General features: G+C 46.9%; 1 protein-coding gene across 1 annotated transcript; it reads right to left on the reverse strand.

Annotated features, from left to right (window-relative positions):
• Positions 1 to 683: 683 nt before the first annotated feature.
• Positions 684 to 3242, reverse strand: LOC123404007 (subtilisin-like protease SBT1.4). Its single transcript, XM_045097905.1, has one exon. The coding sequence runs from the start codon at positions 3168 to 3170 to the stop codon at positions 819 to 821; it is 2352 nt and encodes a 783-aa protein (XP_044953840.1). The 5' UTR covers positions 3171 to 3242; the 3' UTR covers positions 684 to 818.
• Between the last annotated feature and the right edge of the window lie 19746 nt (positions 3243 to 22988).

The raw sequence follows: 22988 nt of genomic DNA on the forward strand, positions 1-22988 counted from the left end.
CGGCGACGCACGACTGGTGGCGCAACTGCCGATGAAAATCGTGCCAACTACGATCATGGGGGACGAGAGCGGTGTCTTTGATGCCGTTCCCTTGTCGAGAGATTGTCGTTGCAGTTTGCGTCATCAGGCTCGGGATACTCCGAGGGAAACTCTAGATTTGGGTCTCCCGGATCGGACGATGATGACGTTTGCAGTATCACTTTTCATCGTGGGGGCATAGTTTTGGAACAAGTGATGACTTGAGGGACAAGAGGAGGAGCGGTGTTGCATCTACTGCAGGGCTGACGGCGGATCACGGCGGCATGGCGTTGCGGAGTTTCGGCGATGAGCGCGTGTGGATGGACACGTGCAGGATGGTGGCGTTGTCTGGCGCCATGATGGCATCGACGACAGGCTAGGCAAGGTCAATGCTTCAGTTCCTGCTCTGGAGATGGACCGGTGGAAGATGGCACGGAGAGAGTGCGTCGGACCTATGTTGGACTTATTCCCGCTATGTGGCTGGGCTAGGGCATCCGGCTATAGTTGTTAGTATTATGTGCGATGTTTGTTTTGTATTAGGTCCGGATATTCGGCACACTTTCATCAAGAGGATAAGAGTAGCAACAGGTATTGCGACGGCTTCGTATTACCTTGTATGATCCTTGTGGATAATTTATAAAATGATTGCATGTACGGTTGGGTATATCTTACTTTTTTTTTTTAAAAAGTTCAAATTAGCACATATCTTATTTGCCAGACCATTGACAATGCTATCATCCAAATTAATATCACCATCTCATGAAAAAATAAAAGAGAAATTTATATTAAAAAAAGACACATCACAGCGCCGCGATTTCGCTCGCCGGTGGCGACCAAGCGATGGCGATGGGGCTCGTCACCTTGTGCTTGCCGTCGCTCCACACGATCGACCCGAACGTGTACTCCTTGATGCTCCCCGCAGCTCGGATAGCGAAGGTGACCTGGTACTCCTGTGTCTTGTGCGTCTTGCTGAACCGCAGCTTCCGCGGCTTCACGGTGATGCGCATGCCGGCGGGGCTGGTGACCGTGGCTCGGTACGTGGCCACCACATCGCTGCCGACGTTGCGCACGACGCGGCGCTGCGTGATGGTCCCGTTGCGCGAGGTGAGCACCGCCACGAAGGCCGGGTAGTTGTGGTCTCCCACATAGGCGGAGCCCGGGGCCGCCGAGCAGTTGGTCGACGAGCCGTCTCTCGTGAAGACGGCGACTTCGTCGGCGGTGTAGCCGAGCGCGCACAGGAAGGCGACGTAGTCGTCCGTGCCGGCGTCGTACACGAGACCCGGGTCAAGGGCGCGGTCGGGGTCCACGTGGCCTGCCCCGCGCGCGAACGGCGTGGACGCCTTGCCCGTGGCCATGTCTCCGATGACGTTGCCGGCGCTGTCGACGTTGTACGCGGTGGTCATCAGGGCGGACTTGATCGCGGCGGGGCTCCACCCCGGCCTCGCCTGCCGGAGCATTGCGGCGATGCCGCTCACGTGTGGGCACGCCATGGACGTGCCCGACAGGACATTGTAGTGCACTCGCCTCCTGTCGCTGTCGAGGCCCGAAGGTGAGGCGGCGCCGGTCCAGGCGGCGAGGATCTCCACGCCGGGTGCCGTGACGTCCGGCTTGAGGATCTCCGGCGCATGGAGGTTCGGCCCGCGGCTCGAGAAGGGCGCCATTCTTGGGGAAGATGGCGTCGGGCCGATGACCGTGCCGTGGAACACGATCGTCGCGGCTGGGGATGTAGTCTTGTTCATGTACGTTTTAATCCTTTTCGCAGCGGCGAACGTGACGGTTGTGGCAGGGAAGGTGTGGGGGCTGCCGACAGCCAGCTCACCGAATTGTTTGGTGCTCGTGAGGATTGCTCCGACGCCGCCGGCGAGCTTGACGGCCTCTCCTTGCGCAGCATTCAGGACTGCAGGGCCGCACAAAACGATCTTCCCGGCCACCAAGCTGGCGTTCATCTTCCCAGCTTCGCAGGTTTTCGAGCCGACGGCTCGGCCGTCCACGAGCGGTATCGCGGTAGGGCCAAGCGGGGGGCCGGCGTAGAGCGAAGCGCCAGAAAAGGTATCGCCGTTGCCGAGGACGACGTCCGCCGGGAACCGGCGGTTGATGGTGGACGCGCCGACGGTCAAGAACCACGGCGCGATGTTGTTGGCGGTGGACTCGACGGGGCCGGAGTTTCCCGCGGCGGCAGAGACTATGATGCCCTTGCGGACGGCGCTGAAGGCACCCACGGCGGTGGAGTCCATATAAAACGGCTCCGCGTAGCCGGAGGAGCCGAGCGAAGCGGAGATGACATCGACCCCGTCGGCGATGGCCTCGTCAAACGCCGCGAGGATGTCGGAGCTCGGGCACCCGTATTTCCAGCACACTTTATAGGAGGCGATGCGCGCGCCCGGGGCCATGCCGACGGCGTTCCCTCTGGCGTAGCCGTAGAAAGCCGCGTCCGGAACGGCAGAGCCGGCGGCGGTGGAGGCGGTGTGCGTGCCATGGCCGACGGTGTCGAGCGGCGACTTGGACTCCTCCGTCTCGTTGATCGGGCCTCCCAGGTTAACCTCGTACCCCTTGTAGAAGACCTTGGCGCCGACGAGCTTGCCGTTGCAGTAGGCGGAGGCGTTGAACGACGGAGTGGAGACGCAGGCACCGCGGAACTTGCCGGGCGGCGGCGGCAGCGATGGGTCCGCCGCGAACGCCGCGCGGTCGATGGGGTACACGCCGGTGTCGAGGACGCCAATGACGACGTCCGAGGCGCCGTTGGACGCCGGCAGCAAGCCGGAAGACGCGGACAGGCCGAGGAAGGATGGCGTCAGCGTGGTGTGCAGCTGCTGCATCACGTCGGGCACGACGGCGAGCACGGAGCGCTGGGACGTGAGGTGCGCGGCCTGGCGCCCCGTGAGGCGCGCCGCGAAGCCCGTCGCGGCGTGGGAGTAGGAGTAGAGCACCCGCGGCGCCGGGAGCGACATGTCCACGGGTACGTGGTCACGCAGGAATGAGGCGTACGCCCGGGTACTGAGCAGGCCACGGCGCGGCAGCGGCGGCGCGTGCGCGTGGGCGACATGCACGATGTAAGCGGACGGCTCCTCCTCCTTTTCCCTGGCTGCCGACGCCGCGGCGGTGACAACGACGGCGAGCAGGACGCACAGGAGCACGAATGGTCTGGCCATCATCGTTGCGGCGGCGGTGCTGTGCACTACCTCTACGGTGATCGGAGTCGCGAATAAGTAGGCGGCCAAGCTCTAACTTCATATCCGTCAGAGTTGGCTGGATGAGTAAAGGCGTCAGGTTCATCTTCGATTGAGTTCATCGATCGTCGTGGAGGGGCCAACGATCACGTGAGATGTTAACCGGATCCAGCGAAATTGCTTAATTGTGGGTTATCTGGAATCAGCATTCATTCATGTTTTTTTTAAAGATCTAGCTAAAGACTGGCTTGGATTGATTGATAGTAGAGAGCAAGCCGGAATATAAAAGGTGGTTCTCCATCAGGAGATCATGAAGGTAAAGAAAAGAATAGAAATAAACAACAACATGGCTAAAACACTATCTCACGAAGGGTCCCAAAAGAATGCTCTAAAAATGTTGCTCCCGCTTAAAACTCAAGAGTTCTTTTAATGACCGTGTTGATGCTTGTCAGCGCTGCTATCTTGTTTGTAAAAGTACATTCGTTTCTCTACTTCCAAAGCTCACAAAGAATCAGGATGCTTATGATTTTGATGGCCTTCTTGTGTTCAGGTCTTGCTTCACTGATCATTTCAGCTATGATGGCCGCCGGCATGGTCTTGTTTTGTCACTTGCTTGGGTGGAGCGAGCTGCAACCATTGTCGGCCGCCACGACAGTCCACACTACAATTGACATCGGACACTGTGAGAACAAATGTACAAAGGATTCCAAGTTTCGGACGCACAACTGGCAAAAGTATATGTTTGGCCATCCCCTTCTTTTGCAGACGGTCGTTGCACCATAATCCGTTCTTGAGAAGCAACCATTTGGAAAACTTCAGCCGAGGAGGTGCCCAAGTGGGCCTTGTATGCAGAGCTGGTAGTGTACATTCCCGATGTCTCGTGTGTTCACTTGATGGTGTCTCTTGCTTGGTCTTGCAGCTGCTTGTTTTAATCAACCTATGCAGCTTGATCGTCTCAGCCCAAAGGTGTTGGGTGTCCCCGTGCGCTAGATCTTTTACCCAAGTATTGTTTGTCCAGGCTTCTTTTACCGATCTTTTCTTTCTTCTAGAGTGCCTAAAAAGCGTGGGGAAAGCCGTCTTCAGGTTGTCCGAGGTGGTCCACGAGGAGTGCCAAAAGGAGGTCGTTTCACCATTGCCCGGTGTGACCGAGGTCGAGGCGCTGAACAAGGTCATGTCGCCATCGTCGCAACGCCATTCCATGGCCTGTCCAGGCTTGTCCAGGACAGCCAGAGCCAACGTAGCCGGAGTGCTCTACTGAAACGATTCATGTCCAATATTCCTAGTTCTCCATTTTCAACTGGAGAGCAGACCACATGCCAGCTCACTTTGCACTTTCCTCCATTGAGTTCCTCTTCTTGTGCCCATAGAAACCATTGTCGAACCTTGTCCACTTCAGCAAGAAATTTCTTCGGCGCTCGGAGCACAGACAAGGCAAAGGTCGGCAGCGCACTTAGCACGCTTCGGATCAAAACCCGTCTGCTAGCGATAGACATGAGTTTGCCCTTCCATCCCGCAAGTCTTGCTCTGATCCGATCCAGTATGAACTGGATGTGGACGAGGCGCAATCCGGAGAGGGTTAGTGGGAGGCCCAGGTATTTTAGGGGAAAACCCACTGTCGCCCCACCAAAACTAAGCAGAACATCCTGCAAGTTGATCTCCTCGAAGCGGATAGCGGTGACAGCTGTTTTTGAGGGGTTCACTTGCAATCCTATTGTGAGTTCAAAATCGTGGAGGATGTCGAGCAGGGTACTGACCTCCGCTCTATCAGGGTTGGCGAAGATTACATCGTCATCAGCATATAGTCTAACTCGGAGGGAGATGTCTTTGCCAGGTAGGGGCGAGCAGGGCTAACTATGTCGCTTGCTGCACCAGCCTCTGGAGAGGGTCGATGGCGATGATGTAGAGGAGGGACAAAAGCGGGTCTCCCTATCGCAGGCCCTTACGGTGGCAAATTTGTTGTCCTACAGTCTCATTAAGTAGGAAAGATGACAATGTCGTGCCGAGAAGCATCGATCCAATCATGCCGGCGTGCCTGGAAGCCAAGAACTTGAAGCAGCTCCAGCAGATATTCCCAAGAGACATCGTCAAAAGCTTGGGCGATGTCTAACTTAAACAGTAGGGCCGGTGTCTTTTTTTGATGGGGAGATCTGACAACATTCTTTACATATATGAAACTGTCTTGCGTGCACCTACATCGTAAGAAGGCCGATTGCGCAGGCGAGATGATGTTGTGGATCACTGGAGTTAGCCGCATGGAGAGCACCTTGGCTACCAGTTTTGCAATTGAATGTATCGGGCTAATTGTCCTGAAGTCTTGGACCTTTGTTGCCCCATCTTTTTTGGGGTATCATAGCCACCATGGCAGCGTTCAGATTGTTGAAGTCGCCTCCTGTCATGTGGTAGAATTTGTTGAAAACTTGCAGGACATCGGTCTTGATCAACGGCCAACAAACTCTGAAAAAGTGTTAGTGAAGACGTCAGGGCCACGGGCCTTCTCCGACGGAGAAGCCTTGATCGCCTCCCAGATTTCATCTTCAGAGAAAGGGTTGTCAAGGCCTCCTCCTTGAACCGTGGGCATATCCAGGAGTCACCAGTCGATGTCGAGTGGTCGAGCAGCCTTGGAACCTAGACTATCGTTGAAATGTTGATAGATGGCTACCTCTTTTTCTTCGTGCGCTCTGGCGGTCGCATCACTCACCTAAAGGTTGTTGTACGTAGTTCTTTCGCATGCACGATCTCATCTTTGCATGGAAGGATTTTGTTCCGGCATCTCCTACTCGGAGCCACATGAGGCGAGAAGCTTGGCCCCTGCAGGCATGCTCAACCGCTGCAAGCCCAGAATGCAAAGCTTTAGCAGCTTCGTGAGGTTGTATTCTGTATTTGTCAGCCGACGGGTTTCCTGTGCTACATCTAGGCGTAGCACAATTGCAGCTGCTATATGAAGTTGGAGCTTTGCATTGCTGAAGATGGATTTGCTCCAAATTTTCAGGTCCTGCGCCATGCACGTCATCTTTGTATGAAGGGGCTGAAAGGTGCACGTCGACTGCACATGTACGTTACACGCATTCGCCACTGTGTCGTGGAAGCGAGGGAAGCAAAGCCAGAAGCTCTCGAGCTTGAAGAGCACACCGCGAGGTGGGGCACTAGTGTCGGCAAGGACCAACGTGCAGTGATCAGACGTAGCCGTGAAGGCCGCCATCAGCGAGAAAGAAGGCAAGAGGGATACCCCAGGCTTGGTTGCACAAGAATTTATCTATGCTGACAAGGGTGGGATCTTGGCGTTCATTGCTCCAAGTGTAGCGATGATTTTTGCATTTAATCTCCTTCAGGCCAGCCGCGCCGATAACTAATCTAAACCTACCCATAAGTCTACGGTTTAGGTTTAGGTTGTTCTTATCATGCACCTCGTAAGTGAGGTTGAAATTCCCATTGATTAACCACGGCTCGGAGGAAGGCGGATCCGTGTGAGACAGTTCCAGAAGGAAATTTTCCTTTCTAGCATCGGAAGCAGGCCCATAAATAGAGGAGAGCCACAAGCTTTGGGACTGGCCTAGCAGGGTGACCTTTGCCGTGATTGTGAAAACATCGACAACATGGGAAGCAGCAGTTGCAAGTTTTCTGTACCAGAGGATCGCCACCCGCCACTGGCGCCAATCGCCAGCAGGGAAATGCAGTCAGTCACGGATGCGCCCCCAATCTCCCATACAAGGCTAGGAGACCAGGCGTCGATTTTTGTCTCGCGCAGGCACAAGATAGCTACTCGATGAGTCTTGGCGATCTCGTAGACTGAGGCTCGTTTCGTAGGGTGGTTGAGGCCACACACGTTCCAACACATGATCGGAAGAAGTTTGTCATTCATGGGGGAAACAAGGGTAGCTCTGGTAACTGAAATTACTAATTCGCATCGGGCCCAGGAGATACACCTCCATCTGAACAGGGGCACGCCTGCGTCCACCAATAGGCCCCAAGACACGTCGACGCCTAACTAAACACCTCCTACTACTACACAATGGAAACAAACCTAACTCGGACCAATTCATCGTCGGTCGCTACCGGAGGGGAAAGCTATTAGTAACTAACATGACTAAACTATTGCCTTGTTGGCAGATCCATCACGCCCGACCATGCGTGTCGCGACCCACCTCGTTCTAGAGGCGCGTGATCTTGGCGGTGACCGCAATGTCACTATCAGTCAGCGGCCCGTCAAAACGGCGCAGGAGAGCTTCAGCTACCTCAATTGTCATCTTCTCCTTTGGCCCGAGAAGCCCTAGCTCCTTGACGATGCGAAGGGACGCGGTGACCAGCATGAATGAATGAATGTCGGCATTCATTCATGTAGCCCCCTGTCTCAACCACACAATTTTATGCTTGTGAAATAGTAACAACACGTGCTCGGTCGGACTTCCGTGGAAGAGAAATCTTTAGGGATTTGTCATGTATCTAAAACTTATTTTCAATTTTTGAGGTATCAAAAACATTTCTAGCCTTTTTTTCCTTAACGACACTTTTTGGCCACTTGCTATTCATTATTGTTTGGGAAACACTTACCATGAGTCGGCCGATCGCGTACGAGTGTTCGTCGCCTCCGTGTGCATTAGATTGACTCTTGATTAGAGAGTCGTTCCTCCATGTCCGTGTTTCCACAACTGAAGATTTGTTTTAGAAAAAAGAGTGTGCATCTGTGTCGCGAGGATTCCAGCCAAATCTCGCCGAATCCGGCGAGTATGGCACGTGGGCAAGAGGCAGGTGTTGGAAATATGCCCTAGAGGCAATAATAAATTGGTTATTATTATATTTTTTTGTTCATGATAATCGTTTATTATCCATGCTTTAATTGTAGTGATTGGAAACACAATACTTGTGTGGATACATAGACAAAACACTGTCCCTAGTAAGCCTCTAGTTGACTAGCTTGTTGATCAAAGATGGTCATGGTTTCCTGACCATAGGCAAGTGTTGTCACTTGATAACAGGATCACATCATTAGGAGAATCATGTGATGGACTAGCTAGACCCAAACTAATGAACGTGGCATGTTGATTGTGTCATGTTGTTGCTACTGTTTTTCTGCGTGTCAAGTATTTATTCCTATGACCATGAGATCATATAACTCACTCACATCGGAGGAATGCCTTGTGTGTATCAAACGTCACAACGTAACTAGGTGACTATAAAGATGCTCTATAGGTATCTCCGAAGGTGACCGTTGAGTTAGTATGGATCAAGATTGGGATTTGTCACTCCGTGTGACGGAGAGGTATCTCGGGGCCCACCCTGGGGAAGCCCATAGGCCTTAGGGGTGCCGCACCAGCCCTTAGTGACCTGGTGGGAAAGCCCAAAGAGGCCCATGCGCAGGAGATAAGAAAATCAAAGAGAAAAGAAAAAAAGGGGAAGTGGGAAGGAAGGGAAGGACTCCACCATCCAATCCTAGTTGGACTAGGATTGGAAGAGGAATCCTCCTCCCCCTTCGGCCAAACCCCTTGGGGCTCCTTGAGCCCCAAGGCAAGGCCCCTCCCACCTATATATACGGAGGTTTTAGGGCTGATTTGACACAACTTTTCCAACTCCACGGTTTTTCCTTTAGATCACGTTTCTGCGGAGCTCGGGCGGAGCCCTGCTGACATTAGATCACCACCAACCTCCGGAGCACCGTCACGCTGCCGGAGAACTCATCTACCTCTCCGTCTCTCTTTCTGGATCAAGAAGGGCCGAGATCATCGTCGAGCTGTACGTGTGCTGAACGCGGAGGTGTCGTCCGTTCGGCACTAGATCGGAGCGGATCGTGGGACGGATCGCGGGACGGTTCGCGGGGCGGATCGAGGGATGTGAGGACTGCTACTGCAACAAAAGACCTTCCAATGGCACCAGAAATAGGCATGTCGATGGGAGAATACTTGGCTTGATCCTTCTGCTGCAGCTACGCCTTAAGGAACTTCCTAGGCAAGTATGCAAAGGATTTCCCTCGTGGACTTGGAGCGTTGCGTTGGTGTTCCCTCGAAGCGGAAAGGGTGATGTAGCGTAGCGGTGGTAAGTATTTCCCTCAGTTTGAGAACCAAGGTATCAATCCAGTGGAGGAGTATCTCAAGATCCTGCACAAACACAAAATCTTGCTCCCAACGCTATGAAGGGGTTGTCAATCCCTTATAGATTGTTTGCCAACTGAGAACTGAAAGCAACAAAGTAACAAAGCAAAGTAAAAGCGGAGGTGTAAATGATGGATGTGAATAGACCCGGGGGCCGTAGTGTTTACTAGTGGCTTCTCTCATGAAAGCAAGTAGACGGTGGGTGAACAAATTACTGTCGAGCAATTGATAGAACCGCGCAAAGTCGTGACGATATCTATGCAATGATTATATCTATAGGCATCACATCCAAAACAAGTAGACCGATACTTCTGCATCTACTACTATTACTCCACACGTCGACCGCTATCCAGCATGCATCTAGTGTATTAAGTCCATAAGAACAGAGTAACGCCTTAAGCAAGATGACATGATGTTGAGGGATAATCTCAAACCAATGATAAAAAACCCCATCTTTTTACCCTTGATGGCAACTACTTGATGTGTGCCTTGCTGCCCCTACTGTCACTGGGAAAGGTCACCACATGGTAGAACCCAAAACCAAGCACTTCTCCCATTGCAAGAATCATAGATCTAGTTGGCCAAACAAAACCCAAGACTCGGAGAGACTTACAAGGATATCAAATCGTGCATATAAGAAATCAGCAAAGACTCAAATATATATCAAAGATAATCTGATCACAAATCCACAATTCATCGGATCTCGACAAACACACCGCCAAAGAAGATTACATCGGATAGATCTCCATGAAGATCATGGAGAACTTTGTATTGAAGATCCAACAGAGAGAGAAGAAGCCATCTAGCTACTAACTACGGACCCGTAGGTCTGAAGTGAACTACTCACGAGTCATTGGAGGGGCGATGATGATGATGAAGAAGCCCTCCAACTCCAAAGTCCCCTCCGGCAGTGCGCCGGAAAGGGTCTTCAGATGAGATCTCGCGGAAACGGAAGCTTGCGGCGGCGGAAAAGTTTTTTTGAGGCTCCCCTGATTTTTGCTGAATATTTGGGAATATATAGGCCAAGGATTTAGGTCAAGGGGGGCAGGGAGGCCACAAGCCCTGACACCGCCGCCTCCCCCTGGTGGCAGGGTGGGAGCTTGTGGGCTCCCTGGAGCCCACCTGGCTTGGCCTAGAGGCCCCCTGATCTTCTTTCGTTCGGGAAAAAATCATTTTGGGGTTTTTATTCCGTTTGGACTCCGTTCCAAAATCAGATCTGAAAAGAGTCAAAAACACAGAAAAAACAGGAACTCGCACTTGGCACTGAATTAATAAGTTAGTCCCAAAAAAATATAAAAGGTACATAAAACATCCAAAGAAGACAAGATAACAACATGAAACCATAAAAAATTATAGATACATTTGAGACGTATCAAGCATCCCCAAGCTTAACTCCTACTCGTCCTCGAGTAGGGAAGTGATAAAGAATGAATTTTTGATGCTTTCATGCTACCTAGCATAGATGTCCTTTGTAATTCCTCTTATGTGACGTGAATGTTCAGATCCATTAGATTCAAAATAATAGTTTGATATTGACGTGGAAACAATAATAATTCAAGCAAACTAGCAAGGTAATCATGAACTTTCAAAATAACAAGGCCAAAAGAAAGTTATCCCTACAAAAGCATATAGTGTGGCTATGCTCTATCATCATTGCACAACAAATTTAAATCATGCACAACCCCGGTATTGGCCAAGTAATTGTTTCACACCTTTACTTTCTCAAACCTTTTCAACTCTCACGCAATACATGAGCGTGAGCCATGGTTATAGCACTATAGATGGTGTGGAATGTGGTGGAGGTTGCAAGACAAAAAAGGAGAAGATAGTCACATTAACTAGGCATATCAATGAGCTGTGGAGATGCTCATCAATAGATATCAATGTGAATGAGTAGGGATTGCCATACAAATGATGCACTAGAGCTACGAGTATGTGAAAGCTCTTAAAGAAAACTAGTGGGTGTGTATCCAACTTGCTTGCTCACGAAGACCTAAGGCAATTTTGAGGAAGCCTATCATTGGAATATACAAGCCAAGTTATATTATGAAAGATTCCCACTAGCTATATGGTGGTGACAAAACGAGAGACTCTCAATCATGAAGATCATGGTGCTTAATATGCACAAGTATGGAAAAAGTGGTAGCATTGTCCCTTCTCTCTTCTTCTCTCATTTTTTTGGTGGGCTCTTTGGCCTCTTTTTTTGTGGGATTCTTTGGCCTCCTTTATTTCCTCACATGGGACAATGCTCCATTAATGATGATCATCACACTTTCAACTCAAAACTTAGAGTAACGATGACTCTATATGGAATGCCTTCGGTAGTGTACCGTGGCAATGATCTAGCATGGCATAGACATCAATGGAAACCTTATGCTAGCTATCTTACGACCATGCAATGGCAATGTAGACGTGGTGGCACATGTCATAGTGGTAATTGCATGGCAATATATCTCGGAATGACTTTGAAAAAGCCATAGTAGGTAGGTATGGTGGCTGTTTTGAGGCAGGCTAATGGTGGGTTTTGTGCACCGGCGAAAGTTGCACGACACTAAGAAGATAGTGATGGTGGTAGGTGAAAGTGCATCTAAACCATGGACTCAACAGTAGTCATGAAGAACTCATATACTTGTTGCAAAAGTTTCATTAGTAATCGAAACAAAGCATTCAACGCATACTCCTAGGGGAAGGGTTGGTAGGTATAAACCATCGCGTGATCCCGACCGCCACGCAAAGGATGACAATCAATATAATAATCATGCTCAGATTTCATCACATAGCGGTTCACCATACGTGCATGCTATCGGAATCACTAAATTCAACACAAGTATTTCTAGATCCACAACACCTTACTAGCATGACTTCAATATTACCATAATCACAACTCAAAACTAATTGAGATGAATCAAACTTCTCTAACTATTCAATGCACATGAAGGTGGAAGTTTTCGTATCCCTTTGGATATCTACCCCTTTTGAGACTACTTTCAAAGCATAGATCAACTACCAAGACACGCACCGCTGTGCTCTAAAAGATATAAGTGAAGCACATAGAGCAAAAGTATCTAGCTCAAAAGATATAAGTGAAGCATATGTGAGCTGAATTGTCTACCAAAAGATATAAGTGAAGCTCGACAAAATCACGGTGTGTGCATGTCTCTCTCTCTAGGTGTGCAGCAAGGATTATTGTGACACAACAAAAATAAAAGACTCCTACGATACAAGACGCTCCAAGCAAAAACACATAACATGTGGTGAATAAAAATATAGCCCCAAGTAACGTTACCGATGGATTGAAGACGAGAGAGGGGATGCCTTCCCGGGGCATCCCCAAGCTTAGGCTTTTACGACATACTTGAATCTCTTGGGGTGCCTTGGGCATCCCCAAGCTTGAGCTCTTGCCACTCTTTATCTCTTTGTCCATAAGAACTTCACCCAAAACTTGAAAACTTCACAACACGAAACTTAAACAGAAACTCGTGATAACATTAGTACAAGAAAGCAAACCACCACTTCCTTAGGTACTGTAGCAACCTTAAATTCTACTTGTGCTGATGTTGGGTTACTGTACTTTCAATCTTCCATGGCTAATACCCCCCGATACTATCCATAGTTCCATCAAAATAAGCAACCAACACAACAAAAACAGAATCTGTTAACAGCATACCAGTCTGTAGCAATCTGCATATTTCGTATACCTCTGGTACTTCAAAAATTCTGAAAAATTACGACAGTTTGAAGAATTTGCGTAGCAATCAGCAGAAAAAAGAATCAACTCAAAAGCTCTTACAGAAAAAAATGAAAATTCTTTTCGTGAGCAGAAAGTTTCTGTCTTTTCCAGCATGACCAAACGATCATCCCCAAGACTAATCATAACGGTTTGCTTGGCACAAATGCAAAAAGAAACACAAAAAACACAATCATAACAGAATTATGAAAGTGTGGAAAACAGAAAGAAAAAAGATAGATTCGTTGGGTTGCCTCCCAACAAGCGCTTTTGTTTAACGCCCTTAGCTAGGCATTCAATGATGCTCTCACAAAAGACAAGAATTGAAGCACAACAAGAGCATCCTAACGCATGTGAAAACCACATCTAAGTCTAACATACTTCCTATGCATAGGCATTTTATAGGAAAACAGATTGTCAAGACAACCAATAGTTGTCGTATGCAAGGAAGAAGAAAGAGACAATAGCAATCTCCACATAACGAGAGGTAATTTGGTAACATGAAGGTTTCTACCAAAATATTTTCCTCTCTCATAGCAATTACATGTGGGATCATAATCGAATTCAACAATGTAACTATCACATAGGATATTCTTTTCATGATCCACATGCATGCAAAGTTGACGCTCTTCAAAAATAGTGGGATTATCGTCAACTAAAGTCATGACTTCTCCAAACCCACTTTCAATGTTATTGCAAATATCATATTCATCATGAGGTTTGAACAAATTTTCAAGATCATAAGAAAGATCATCACCCCAATCATGATTATTGCAACAAGTCGTGGACAAAGCAAAACTAGCATCCCCAAGCTTAGGGTTTTGCATATTTTTAGCATGATTATCACTAATAGAATTTATAGTGAAACCATTGCAATCATGTTTTCCATCCAAGGAACCCTCGTGAACCACTTCATAATTTTCTTCCACACAATTTTCAGATTCACGCCTCTCAAGCAAAACTCCATAAAGATAGTCAAGTGTCCTCAACTCACTAGCAATTCGTTCCACAATAGTGGGTCTCTTAAAGAGATTAGCAAACGAAGATGCAAGCATATTGAAGGCACATGGCACACAAGCAAACAAGCAAGAGAAAAAGGGCAAAAGAAAAAGGCAAAAGGCAAAAGAAAACGGCGAAGGAGAAAGGCAAATGAAAGCGGCAAATGTGAAGTGGGGGAGAGGAAAACGAGAGGCAACTGGAAACAAAAGTAAACGCAAGGGAAGAGTTTGTGAGACCTACTTGGATAGATCTTGATTTCTCCTCCCCGGCAACTGCGCCAGAAATACTTCTGCTACTGCAACAAAAGACCTTCCAATGGCGCCAGAAATAGGCACGTCGACGGGAGAATACTTGGCTTGATCCTTCTGCTGCGGCTACGCCTTAAGGGACTTCCGAGGCAAGTATTTAAAGGATTTCCCCCGTGGCCTTGGAGCCTTGCGTTGGTGTTCCCTCGAAGCGGAAAGGGTGATGTAGCGTAGCAGTGGTAAGTATTTCCCTCAGTTTGAGAACCAAGGTATCAATCCAGTGGAGGAGTATCTCAAGATCCCGCACAAACACAAAAGCTTGCTCCCAACGCTATGAAGGGGTTGTCAATCCCTTATAGATTGTTTGCCAAGTGAGAACTGAAAGCAACAAAGTAACAAAGCAAAGTAAAAGCGGAGGTGTAAACGATGGATGTGAATAGACCCAGGGGCGTAGTGTTTACTAGTGGCTTCTCTCATGAAAGCAAGTAGACGGTGGGTGAACATATTACTGTCGAGCAATTGATAGAACCGCGCAAAGTCGTGACGATATCTATGCAATGATTATATCTATAGGCATCACGTCCAAAACAAGTAGACCGATACTTTCTGCATCTACTACTATTACTCCACACGTCGACCGCTATCCAGCATGCATCTAGTGTATTAAGTCCATAAGAACAGAGTAACGCCTTAAGCAAGATGACATGATGTTGAGGGATAATCTCAAACCAATGATAAAAAACCCCATCTTTTTACCCTTGATGACAACTACTTGATGTGTGCCTTGCTGCCCCTACTGTCACTCGGAAAGGTCACCACATGGTAGAACCCAAAACCAAGCACTTCTCCCATTGCAAGAATCATAGATCTAGTTGTCCAAACAAAACCCAAGACTCGGAGAGACTTACAAGGATATCAAATCATGCATATAAGAAATCAGCAAAGACTCAAATATATATCATAGATAATCTGATCACAAATCCACAATTCATCGGATCTCGACAAACACACCGCCAAAGAAGATTACATTGGATAGATCTCCATGAAGATCATGGAGAACTTTGTATTGAAGATCCAAGAGAGAGAAGAAGCCATCTAGCTACTAACTACGGATCCGTAGGTCTGAATTGAACTACTCACGAGTCATTGGAGGGGCGATGATGATGATGAAGAAGCCCTACAACTCCAAAGTCCCCTCCGGCAGGGCACCGGGAAGGGTCTCTAGATGATATATCGCGGAAACGGAAGCTTGCAGCGATGGAAAAGTATTTTCGAGGCTCCCCTGATTTTTTGCTGAATATTTGGGAATATATAGGCCAAGGATCTAGGTCAGGGGGCGGCCAGGGAGGCCATAAGCCCTGACACCGCCGCCTCCCCCTGGTGGCGGGGTGGGAGCTTGTGGGCTCCCTGGAGCCCACCTGGCTTGGCCCAGAAGCCCCCTGATCTTCTTCCGTTCGGGAAAAAAATCATTTCGGGGTTTTTATTCCGTTTGGACTCTGTTCCAAAATCAGATCCGAAAAGAGTCAAAAACACAGAAAAAAACAGGAACTGGCACTTGGCACTGAATTAATAAGTTAGTTCCAAAAAAGATATGAAAGGTACATAAAACATCCAAAGAAGACAAGATAACAGCATGAAACCATCAAAAATTATAGATACGCTTGAGACGTATCAAGGACGTTCCACTACATCAACCGCATTTATGAACGCTTCTGTTGTGCGCTCTATAAGGGTACGTAGATCTGAAATCCCCCTCGTAGATGGACATCACCATGATAGGTCTTCGTGCGCGTAGGAAAATTTTTGTTTCCCATGCGACGTTCCCCAACAGTGGCATCATGAGCTAGGTTCATGCGTAGATGTTATCTCGAGTAGAACACAAAAGTTTTTGTGGGCGGTGATGTGCGATTTGCTGCCCTCCTTAGTCTTTTCTTGATTCCGTAGTATTGTTGGATCGAAGCGGCTCGGACCAGCATTACTCGTACGCTTACGAGAGACTGGTTTCATCGCTACGAGCAACTCCATTGCTCAAAGATGACATGCGAGTGTCGGTTTCTCCAACTTTAGTTGAATCGGATTTGACCGAGGAGGTCCTTGGATGAGGTTAAATAGAAATTCATATATCTCCATTGTGGTGTTTGCGTAAGTAAGATGCAATCCTACTAGATACCCATGGTCACCACGTAAAACATGCAACAACAATTAGAGGACGTCTAACTTGTTTTTGCAGGGTATGCTTGTGATTTGATATGGCCGACGATGTGATGTGATATATTGGATGTATGAGATGATCATGTTGTAATAGTTTATATCGACTTGCACGTCGATGGTACGGCAACCGGCAGGAGCCATAGGGTTGTCCTTAGACTAACGTTTGTGCTTGCAGATGCGTTTACTATATTGCTAGGACGTAGCTTTAGTAGTAATAGCATGAGTAGCACAACAACCTCGATGGCGACACGTTGATGGAGATCATGATGATGGAGATCATGGTGTGACGCCGGTGACAAGAAGATCATGCCGGTGCTTTGGTGATGGAGATCAAGAAGCACATGATGATGGCCATATCATGTCACTTATGAATTGCATGTGATGTTAATCCTTTTATGCACCTTATTTTGCTTAGAACGACGGTAGCATTATGAGGTGATCTCTCACTAAAATTTCAAGACGAAATTGTGTTCTCCCCGACTGTGCACCGTTGCTACAGTTCATCGTTTCGAGACACCACGTGATGATCGGGTGTGATAGACTCAACGTTCATATACAACGGGTGCAAAACAGTTACACATGCGGAACACTCAGGTTAAACTTGACGAGCCTAGCATGTGCAGACATGGCCTCGGAACACAAGAGACCGAAAGTTCGAGCATGAATCATATGGTTGATATGATTAGCATAGAGATGCTTACTACTGAAACTATTCTGGACTCACGTGATGATCGGACTTGAGATAGTGGATTTGGATCATGTACCACTCAAATGACTAGAGAGATGTACTTTTTGAGTGGGAGTTCTTAAGTAATATGATTAATTGAACTAATTGTCAAGAACATAGTCTAATGGTGTTTGCGAATTACGATGTAGCTTGCGCTATAGCTCTACTGTTTTTATATGTTCCTAGAGAAAATTTAGTTGAAAGTTGATAGTAGCAAACTTTGCGGACCAAGTCTGTAAAAACTGAGGATTGTCCTCGTTGCTGCGCAGAAGGCTTATGTCCTTAATGCACCACTCGGTGTGCTGCACCTTGAGCGTCGTCTATGGATGTTGTGAACATCCGACATACACGTTTCTGATGACTAAGCGTTAGTTTAGTGCAAAATACTTAATGGCTTAGAAGCAAGGCGCCGAAGACGTTTTTGAAACGTCACGGAACATAAGAGATGTTCTAAAGAGATGAAATTGTGATTTCATGTTTGTGCCATTGTTAAGAGGTAAGAGACCTCCGACAAGATTCTTTGTCCACAAAGTAAAGGAGAAAAGCTCAATCGTTGAGCGTGTGCTCAAATTGTCTGAGTACGACAATCGCTTGAATCAAGTGGGAGTTAATCTTCCAGATGAGATCGTGATGGTTCTCCAAAGTCACTGGCACCAAGCTGCGAGAGCTTCATGATGAACTATAACATATCAAGGATAGATACAATGATCCTTGAGCGATTCGCGATGTTTGACACTGCGAAAATAGAAATCAAGAAGGAGCATCAATAGTTGATGGTTAGTAAAACCACTAAGTTTCAAGAAAGGCAAGTGCTAGAAGGGATACTTCATGAAACGACAAACAGTTGCTGCACTAATGAAGAGACCCAAGATTAAACCCAAACCCGAGACTAAGTGCTTCTATTATGAGGGGAACGGTCACTTAGGCGGAGCTACCCTAGATGTTTGGTAGATAAGAAGGTTGGCAAAGTCAAAAGAAGTATATTTGATATACATGATGTTGATGTGTACTTTACTAGTACTCCTAGTAGCGCGAGGGTATTGGATACCTGTTCGGCTGCTAAGTGTTTAGTAACACGAAATGAAAGCTACGGAATAAACAGAGACTAGCTAAAGGCGAGGTGACGATACGTGTTGGAAGTGTTTCCAAGGTTGATATGATCAAACGTCGCACGCTCCCTCTACCATCGGGATTGGTGTTAAACCTAAATAATTGTTGTTTGGTGCTTGCGTTAAGCATGAACATGATTGGATCGTGTTTATTGCAATACGATTATTCATTTAAAGAGAATAATGGTTACTCTATTTGCTTGAATAATCACCTTCAATGGTTTATTGAATCTCGATCGTAGTGTTGCACATGTTCATGATATTGGTGCCAAAATATACAAGGTAATGATGATAGTACCACTTACTTGTGGCACTGCCACTTGAGTCGTGTTGGTATAAATTGCATGAAGAGGCTCTATACTAATGGATCTTTATACTCACTTGATTTTGAATCACTTGTGACATGCAAATCATACCACATGAGCAAGGCCTTGTTTTCATTGAGATGAGACAAGATAGTAACTTGTTGGAAGTAATACATTTTGATGTATGCAGTCCAACGGGTGCTGAGGCACGCAGTGGATATCATTATATTCTTACTTCAATGACGATTTGAGTAGATACAGGAGTATCTACTTAATGAATCACAAGTCTGAAATATTGAAAAAGTTCAATTCTGTTTCAGGGTGAAGTTCGTCGTAACAAGAGGATAAACTGTCTACGATATGATCATAGAGATGAATATCTGAGTTGCAAGCTTTGGTACACAGTTAAGACAATGTGGAAGTTGTTTCGCAATTCATGCCACCAAGAACACCATGGTGTGATGGTGTCATAGCCGCGACCTATTTGATATGGTGCATGCTATGATGTCTCTTATCGAATTACCACTATCATTTATGGGTTATGCATTAGAGACAACCGCATTCACTTTAAATAGGGCATCACGTAATTCCGTTGAGATGACACAGTATAGACTGAGGTTTAGAGAAATCTAAGCTGTCGTTTCTTGAAAGTTTGGGGCTGCGACACTTATGTGAAAAAGTTTCAGTCTGATAAGCTCGAACCCAAAGCGGATAAATGCATCTTCATATGATATCCAAAACAGTTGGGTACATCTCCTATCTCAGATCCGGAAGCAAAGTGTTTGTTTCTAGAAACGGGTCCTTTCTCGAGGAAAGGTTTCTCTCGAAAGAATTGAGTGGGAGGGTGATAGAACTTGATGAGGTTATTGAACCATCACTTCAACTAGTGTATAGAAGGGTGCAGGAAGTTGTTCCTGTGGCACCTACACCAATTGAAGTGGAAAGCTGATGATAGTGATCATTGAGCATCAGATCAAGTTACTACAGACCTCGTAGGTCGACAAGGTCGCGTACTACTACATAGTGGTACGGTAACCCTGTCTTGGAGGTCATGTTGTTGAACAACAATGAACCTACGAGTTATGGAGAAGCAATGGTGGGCCCAGATTCTGACAAATGGCTGGAGGCCATGAAATCCGAGAGAGTATGCATGTATAAAACAAAGTGTAGACTTTGGAAGAACTGCTTGATGGTAGTAAGACTATTAAGTAAAGATGGATCTTTGGAAGGAAGACAGACGATGATGGTGATAAGTCAATATTAAGAAAAGCTCGACTTGTCGCAAAGATGTTTTCGACAGGATCAAAGAGTTTACTATGATGTGACTTTCTCACTCGTAGCGATGCTAAAAGTCTGTTGGAATTGTGTTAGTAGTTGCTGCATTATTGTGAAATATTGCACATAGGAAGTCAAAACATTGTTTCCTCGACTGTTTCCTTGAGGAAAGATTGTATGTGATGCATTCAGAATGTTTTGTCAATCCTAAGGATACTAACAAGTATGCAAGCTCCAGCGATCCTTCAATGGACTGGTGCAAGCATCTCGGAGTTGGAATATACACTTTGATGAGATGATCAAAGATTTTTGGGTTTGTACAAGGTTTATGAGAAACTTGTATTTCCAAAGAAGTGAGTGGGAGCACTACAGAATTTCTGATAAGTATATGTGGTTGACATATTGTGGATCCGAAGTAATGTAGAATTTCTGTAAAGCATAAAAGGTTGTTTGAAAGGAGTTTTTCAAAGGAGTACCTGGATTGCGCTACTTGAATGTTGAGCATCAAGATCTATGGAGATAGATCGAAACACTTAATAGAAGTTTCAACAAGATGCATGCCTTGACAAGTTTTTGAAGGAGTTCAAAATAGATCAGCAAAGAAGGAGTTCTTGGTTGTGTTTGTTGGAAATATGCTCTAGAGGCAATAATAATTAGTTATTATTATATTTCTTTGTTCATGATAATCGTTTATTATCCATGCTATAATTGTATTGATTGGAAACACAATACTTGTGTGGATACATAGACAAAACACTGTCCCTAGTAAGCCTCTAGTTGACTAGCTCGTTGATCAAAGATGGTCAAGTTTTCCTGGCCATAGGCAAGTGTTGTTACTTGATAACGGGGTCACATCATTAGGAGAATCATGTGATGGACTAGACCCAAACTAATAGACGTAGCATGTTGATCGTGTCATTTTGTTGCTACTGTTTTCTGCGTGTCAAGTATTTGTTCCTATGACCATGAGATCATATAACTCACTGACACCGGAGGAATGCTTTCTGTGTATCAAACGTCGCAACGTAACTGGGTGACTATAAAGATGCTCTACAGGTATCTCCGAAGGTGTTCGTTGAGTTAGTATGGATCGAGACTGGGATTTGTCACTCCGTGTGACGGAGAGGTATCTCGGGGCCCACTCGGTAATACAACATCACACACAAGCCTTGCAAGCAATGTGACTTAGTGTAAGTTGCGGGATCTTGTATTACGGAACGAGTAAAGAGACTTGCCGGTAAACGAGATTGAAATAGGTATGCGGATACTGACGATCGAATCTCGGGCAAGTAACATACCGAAGGACAAAGGGAATGACATACGGGATTATATGAATCCTTGGCACTGAGGTTCAAACGATAAGATCTTCGTAGAATATGTAGGATCCAATATGGGCATCCAGGTCCCGCTATTGTATATTGACCGAGGAGTCTCTCGGGTCATGTCTACATAGTTCTCGAACCCGCAGGGTCTGCACACTTAAGGTTCAACGTTGTTTTATGCGTATTTGAGTTATATGGTTGGTTACCGAATGTTGTTCGGAGTCCCGGATGAGATCACGGATGTCACGAGGGTTTCCGGAATGGTCCGGAAACGAAGATTGATATATAGGATGACCTCATTTGATTACCGGAAGGTTTTCAGAGTTACCGGGAATGTACCGGGAATGACGAATGGGTTCCGGGTGTTCACCGGAGGGGGGGGCAACCCAGCCCGGGGAAGCCCATAGGCCTTGGGGGTGGCGCACCAGCCCTTAGTGGGATGGTGGGACAGTCCAAGAAGGCCCTATGCGCCATAGGAAGAAAATCAAAGAGGAAAAGGAAAAAAAGGGGAGGTTGGAAAAAGGGGAAGGACTCCTCCTTCCAAACCTAGTTGGATTCGGTTTGGAAGGGGAGGACTCCCCCCCTTGGCTCGTCCGACCCCCTTGGGGCTCCTTGAGCCCCAAGGCAAGGTCCCCCCTCTCCCTCCTATATATAGTGGGGTTTTAAGGCTGATTTGAGACAACTTTGCCACGGCAGTCCGACCACATATCTCCACGGTTTTACCTCTAGATCGCGTTTCTGCAGAGCTCGGGCGGAGCCCTGCTGAGATTAGATCACCACCAACCTCCGGAGCGCCGTCACGCTGCCGGAGAACTCATCTACCTCTCCGTCTCTCTTGCTGGATCAAGAAGGCCGAGATCATCGTCGAGCTGTACGTGTGCTGAATGCGGAGGTGCCGTCTGTTCGGCACTAGATCGTGGAACGGATCGCGGGACAGTTCGCAGGGCGGATCGAGGGACGTGAGGACGTTCCACTACATCAACCACGTTTCTTAACGCTTCTGATGTGCGATCTACAAGGGTACGTAGATCGGAAATCCACTCTCGTAGATGGACATCACCATGTTAGGTCTTCGTGCGCGTAGGAAATTTTTTGTTTCCCATGCGACGTTCCCCAACAGTGTTGTAAGGTGTGAATTTGAGTAAGACTCAAAACCCGACCCCGGCAGAATAAAGAGAATAGACGAAGGTCGTCTTCTATGCCTTATTCGTAGACTCTAAAGTATGCCATGCTGAGTACCGCACCTGATGTGTGCCTTGCAGCAAGTCTGTTAAGAGGTACAGAGAGTGATCCAGGATTGAATCACTGATCAGCGGTCAAAGTTATCCTTAGTAACTAAATGGACTAAGGTTTTTTTTTCTCGATTATGGAGGTGGTTAAAGAGTTCGTCGTAAAGAGTTACGTCGATGCAAGCTTTGACACTAGTCCGAATAACTATGAGTAGTGAAACGGATTCGTATAGTAGAGTAGATATTTGGAGTATTTCCGAATAGCACGTAGTAGCAACATCTATAAAATGACATAAAGATTTGTAAAGAACACACAGATCTGAAAGTTTCAGAACCGTTCACTAAAACCTCTCTCACGAGCAAGACGTGATCAGACCCCAGAACTATATGGGTGTTGGATTCGTTAGAATCACATGGTGATGTGAACTAGATTATTGACTCTAGTGCAAGTGGGAGACTGTTGGAAATATGCCCTAGAGGCAATAATAAATTGGTTATTATTATATTTCTTTGTTCATGATAATCGTTTATTATCCATGCTTTAATTGTATTGACTGGAAACACAATACTT

Source organism: Hordeum vulgare, chromosome 6H, assembly GCF_904849725.1.
Source record: "Hordeum vulgare subsp. vulgare chromosome 6H, MorexV3_pseudomolecules_assembly, whole genome shotgun sequence".
NCBI lineage: Eukaryota > Viridiplantae > Streptophyta > Magnoliopsida > Poales > Poaceae > Hordeum > Hordeum vulgare.

What these genes read in the sequence shown, in the direction of transcription:
- LOC123404007 (XM_045097905.1), bottom strand. Translation starts at nt 3,170, where the DNA reads ATGATGGCCAGACCATTCGTGCTCCTGTGCGTCCTGCTCGCCGTCGTT.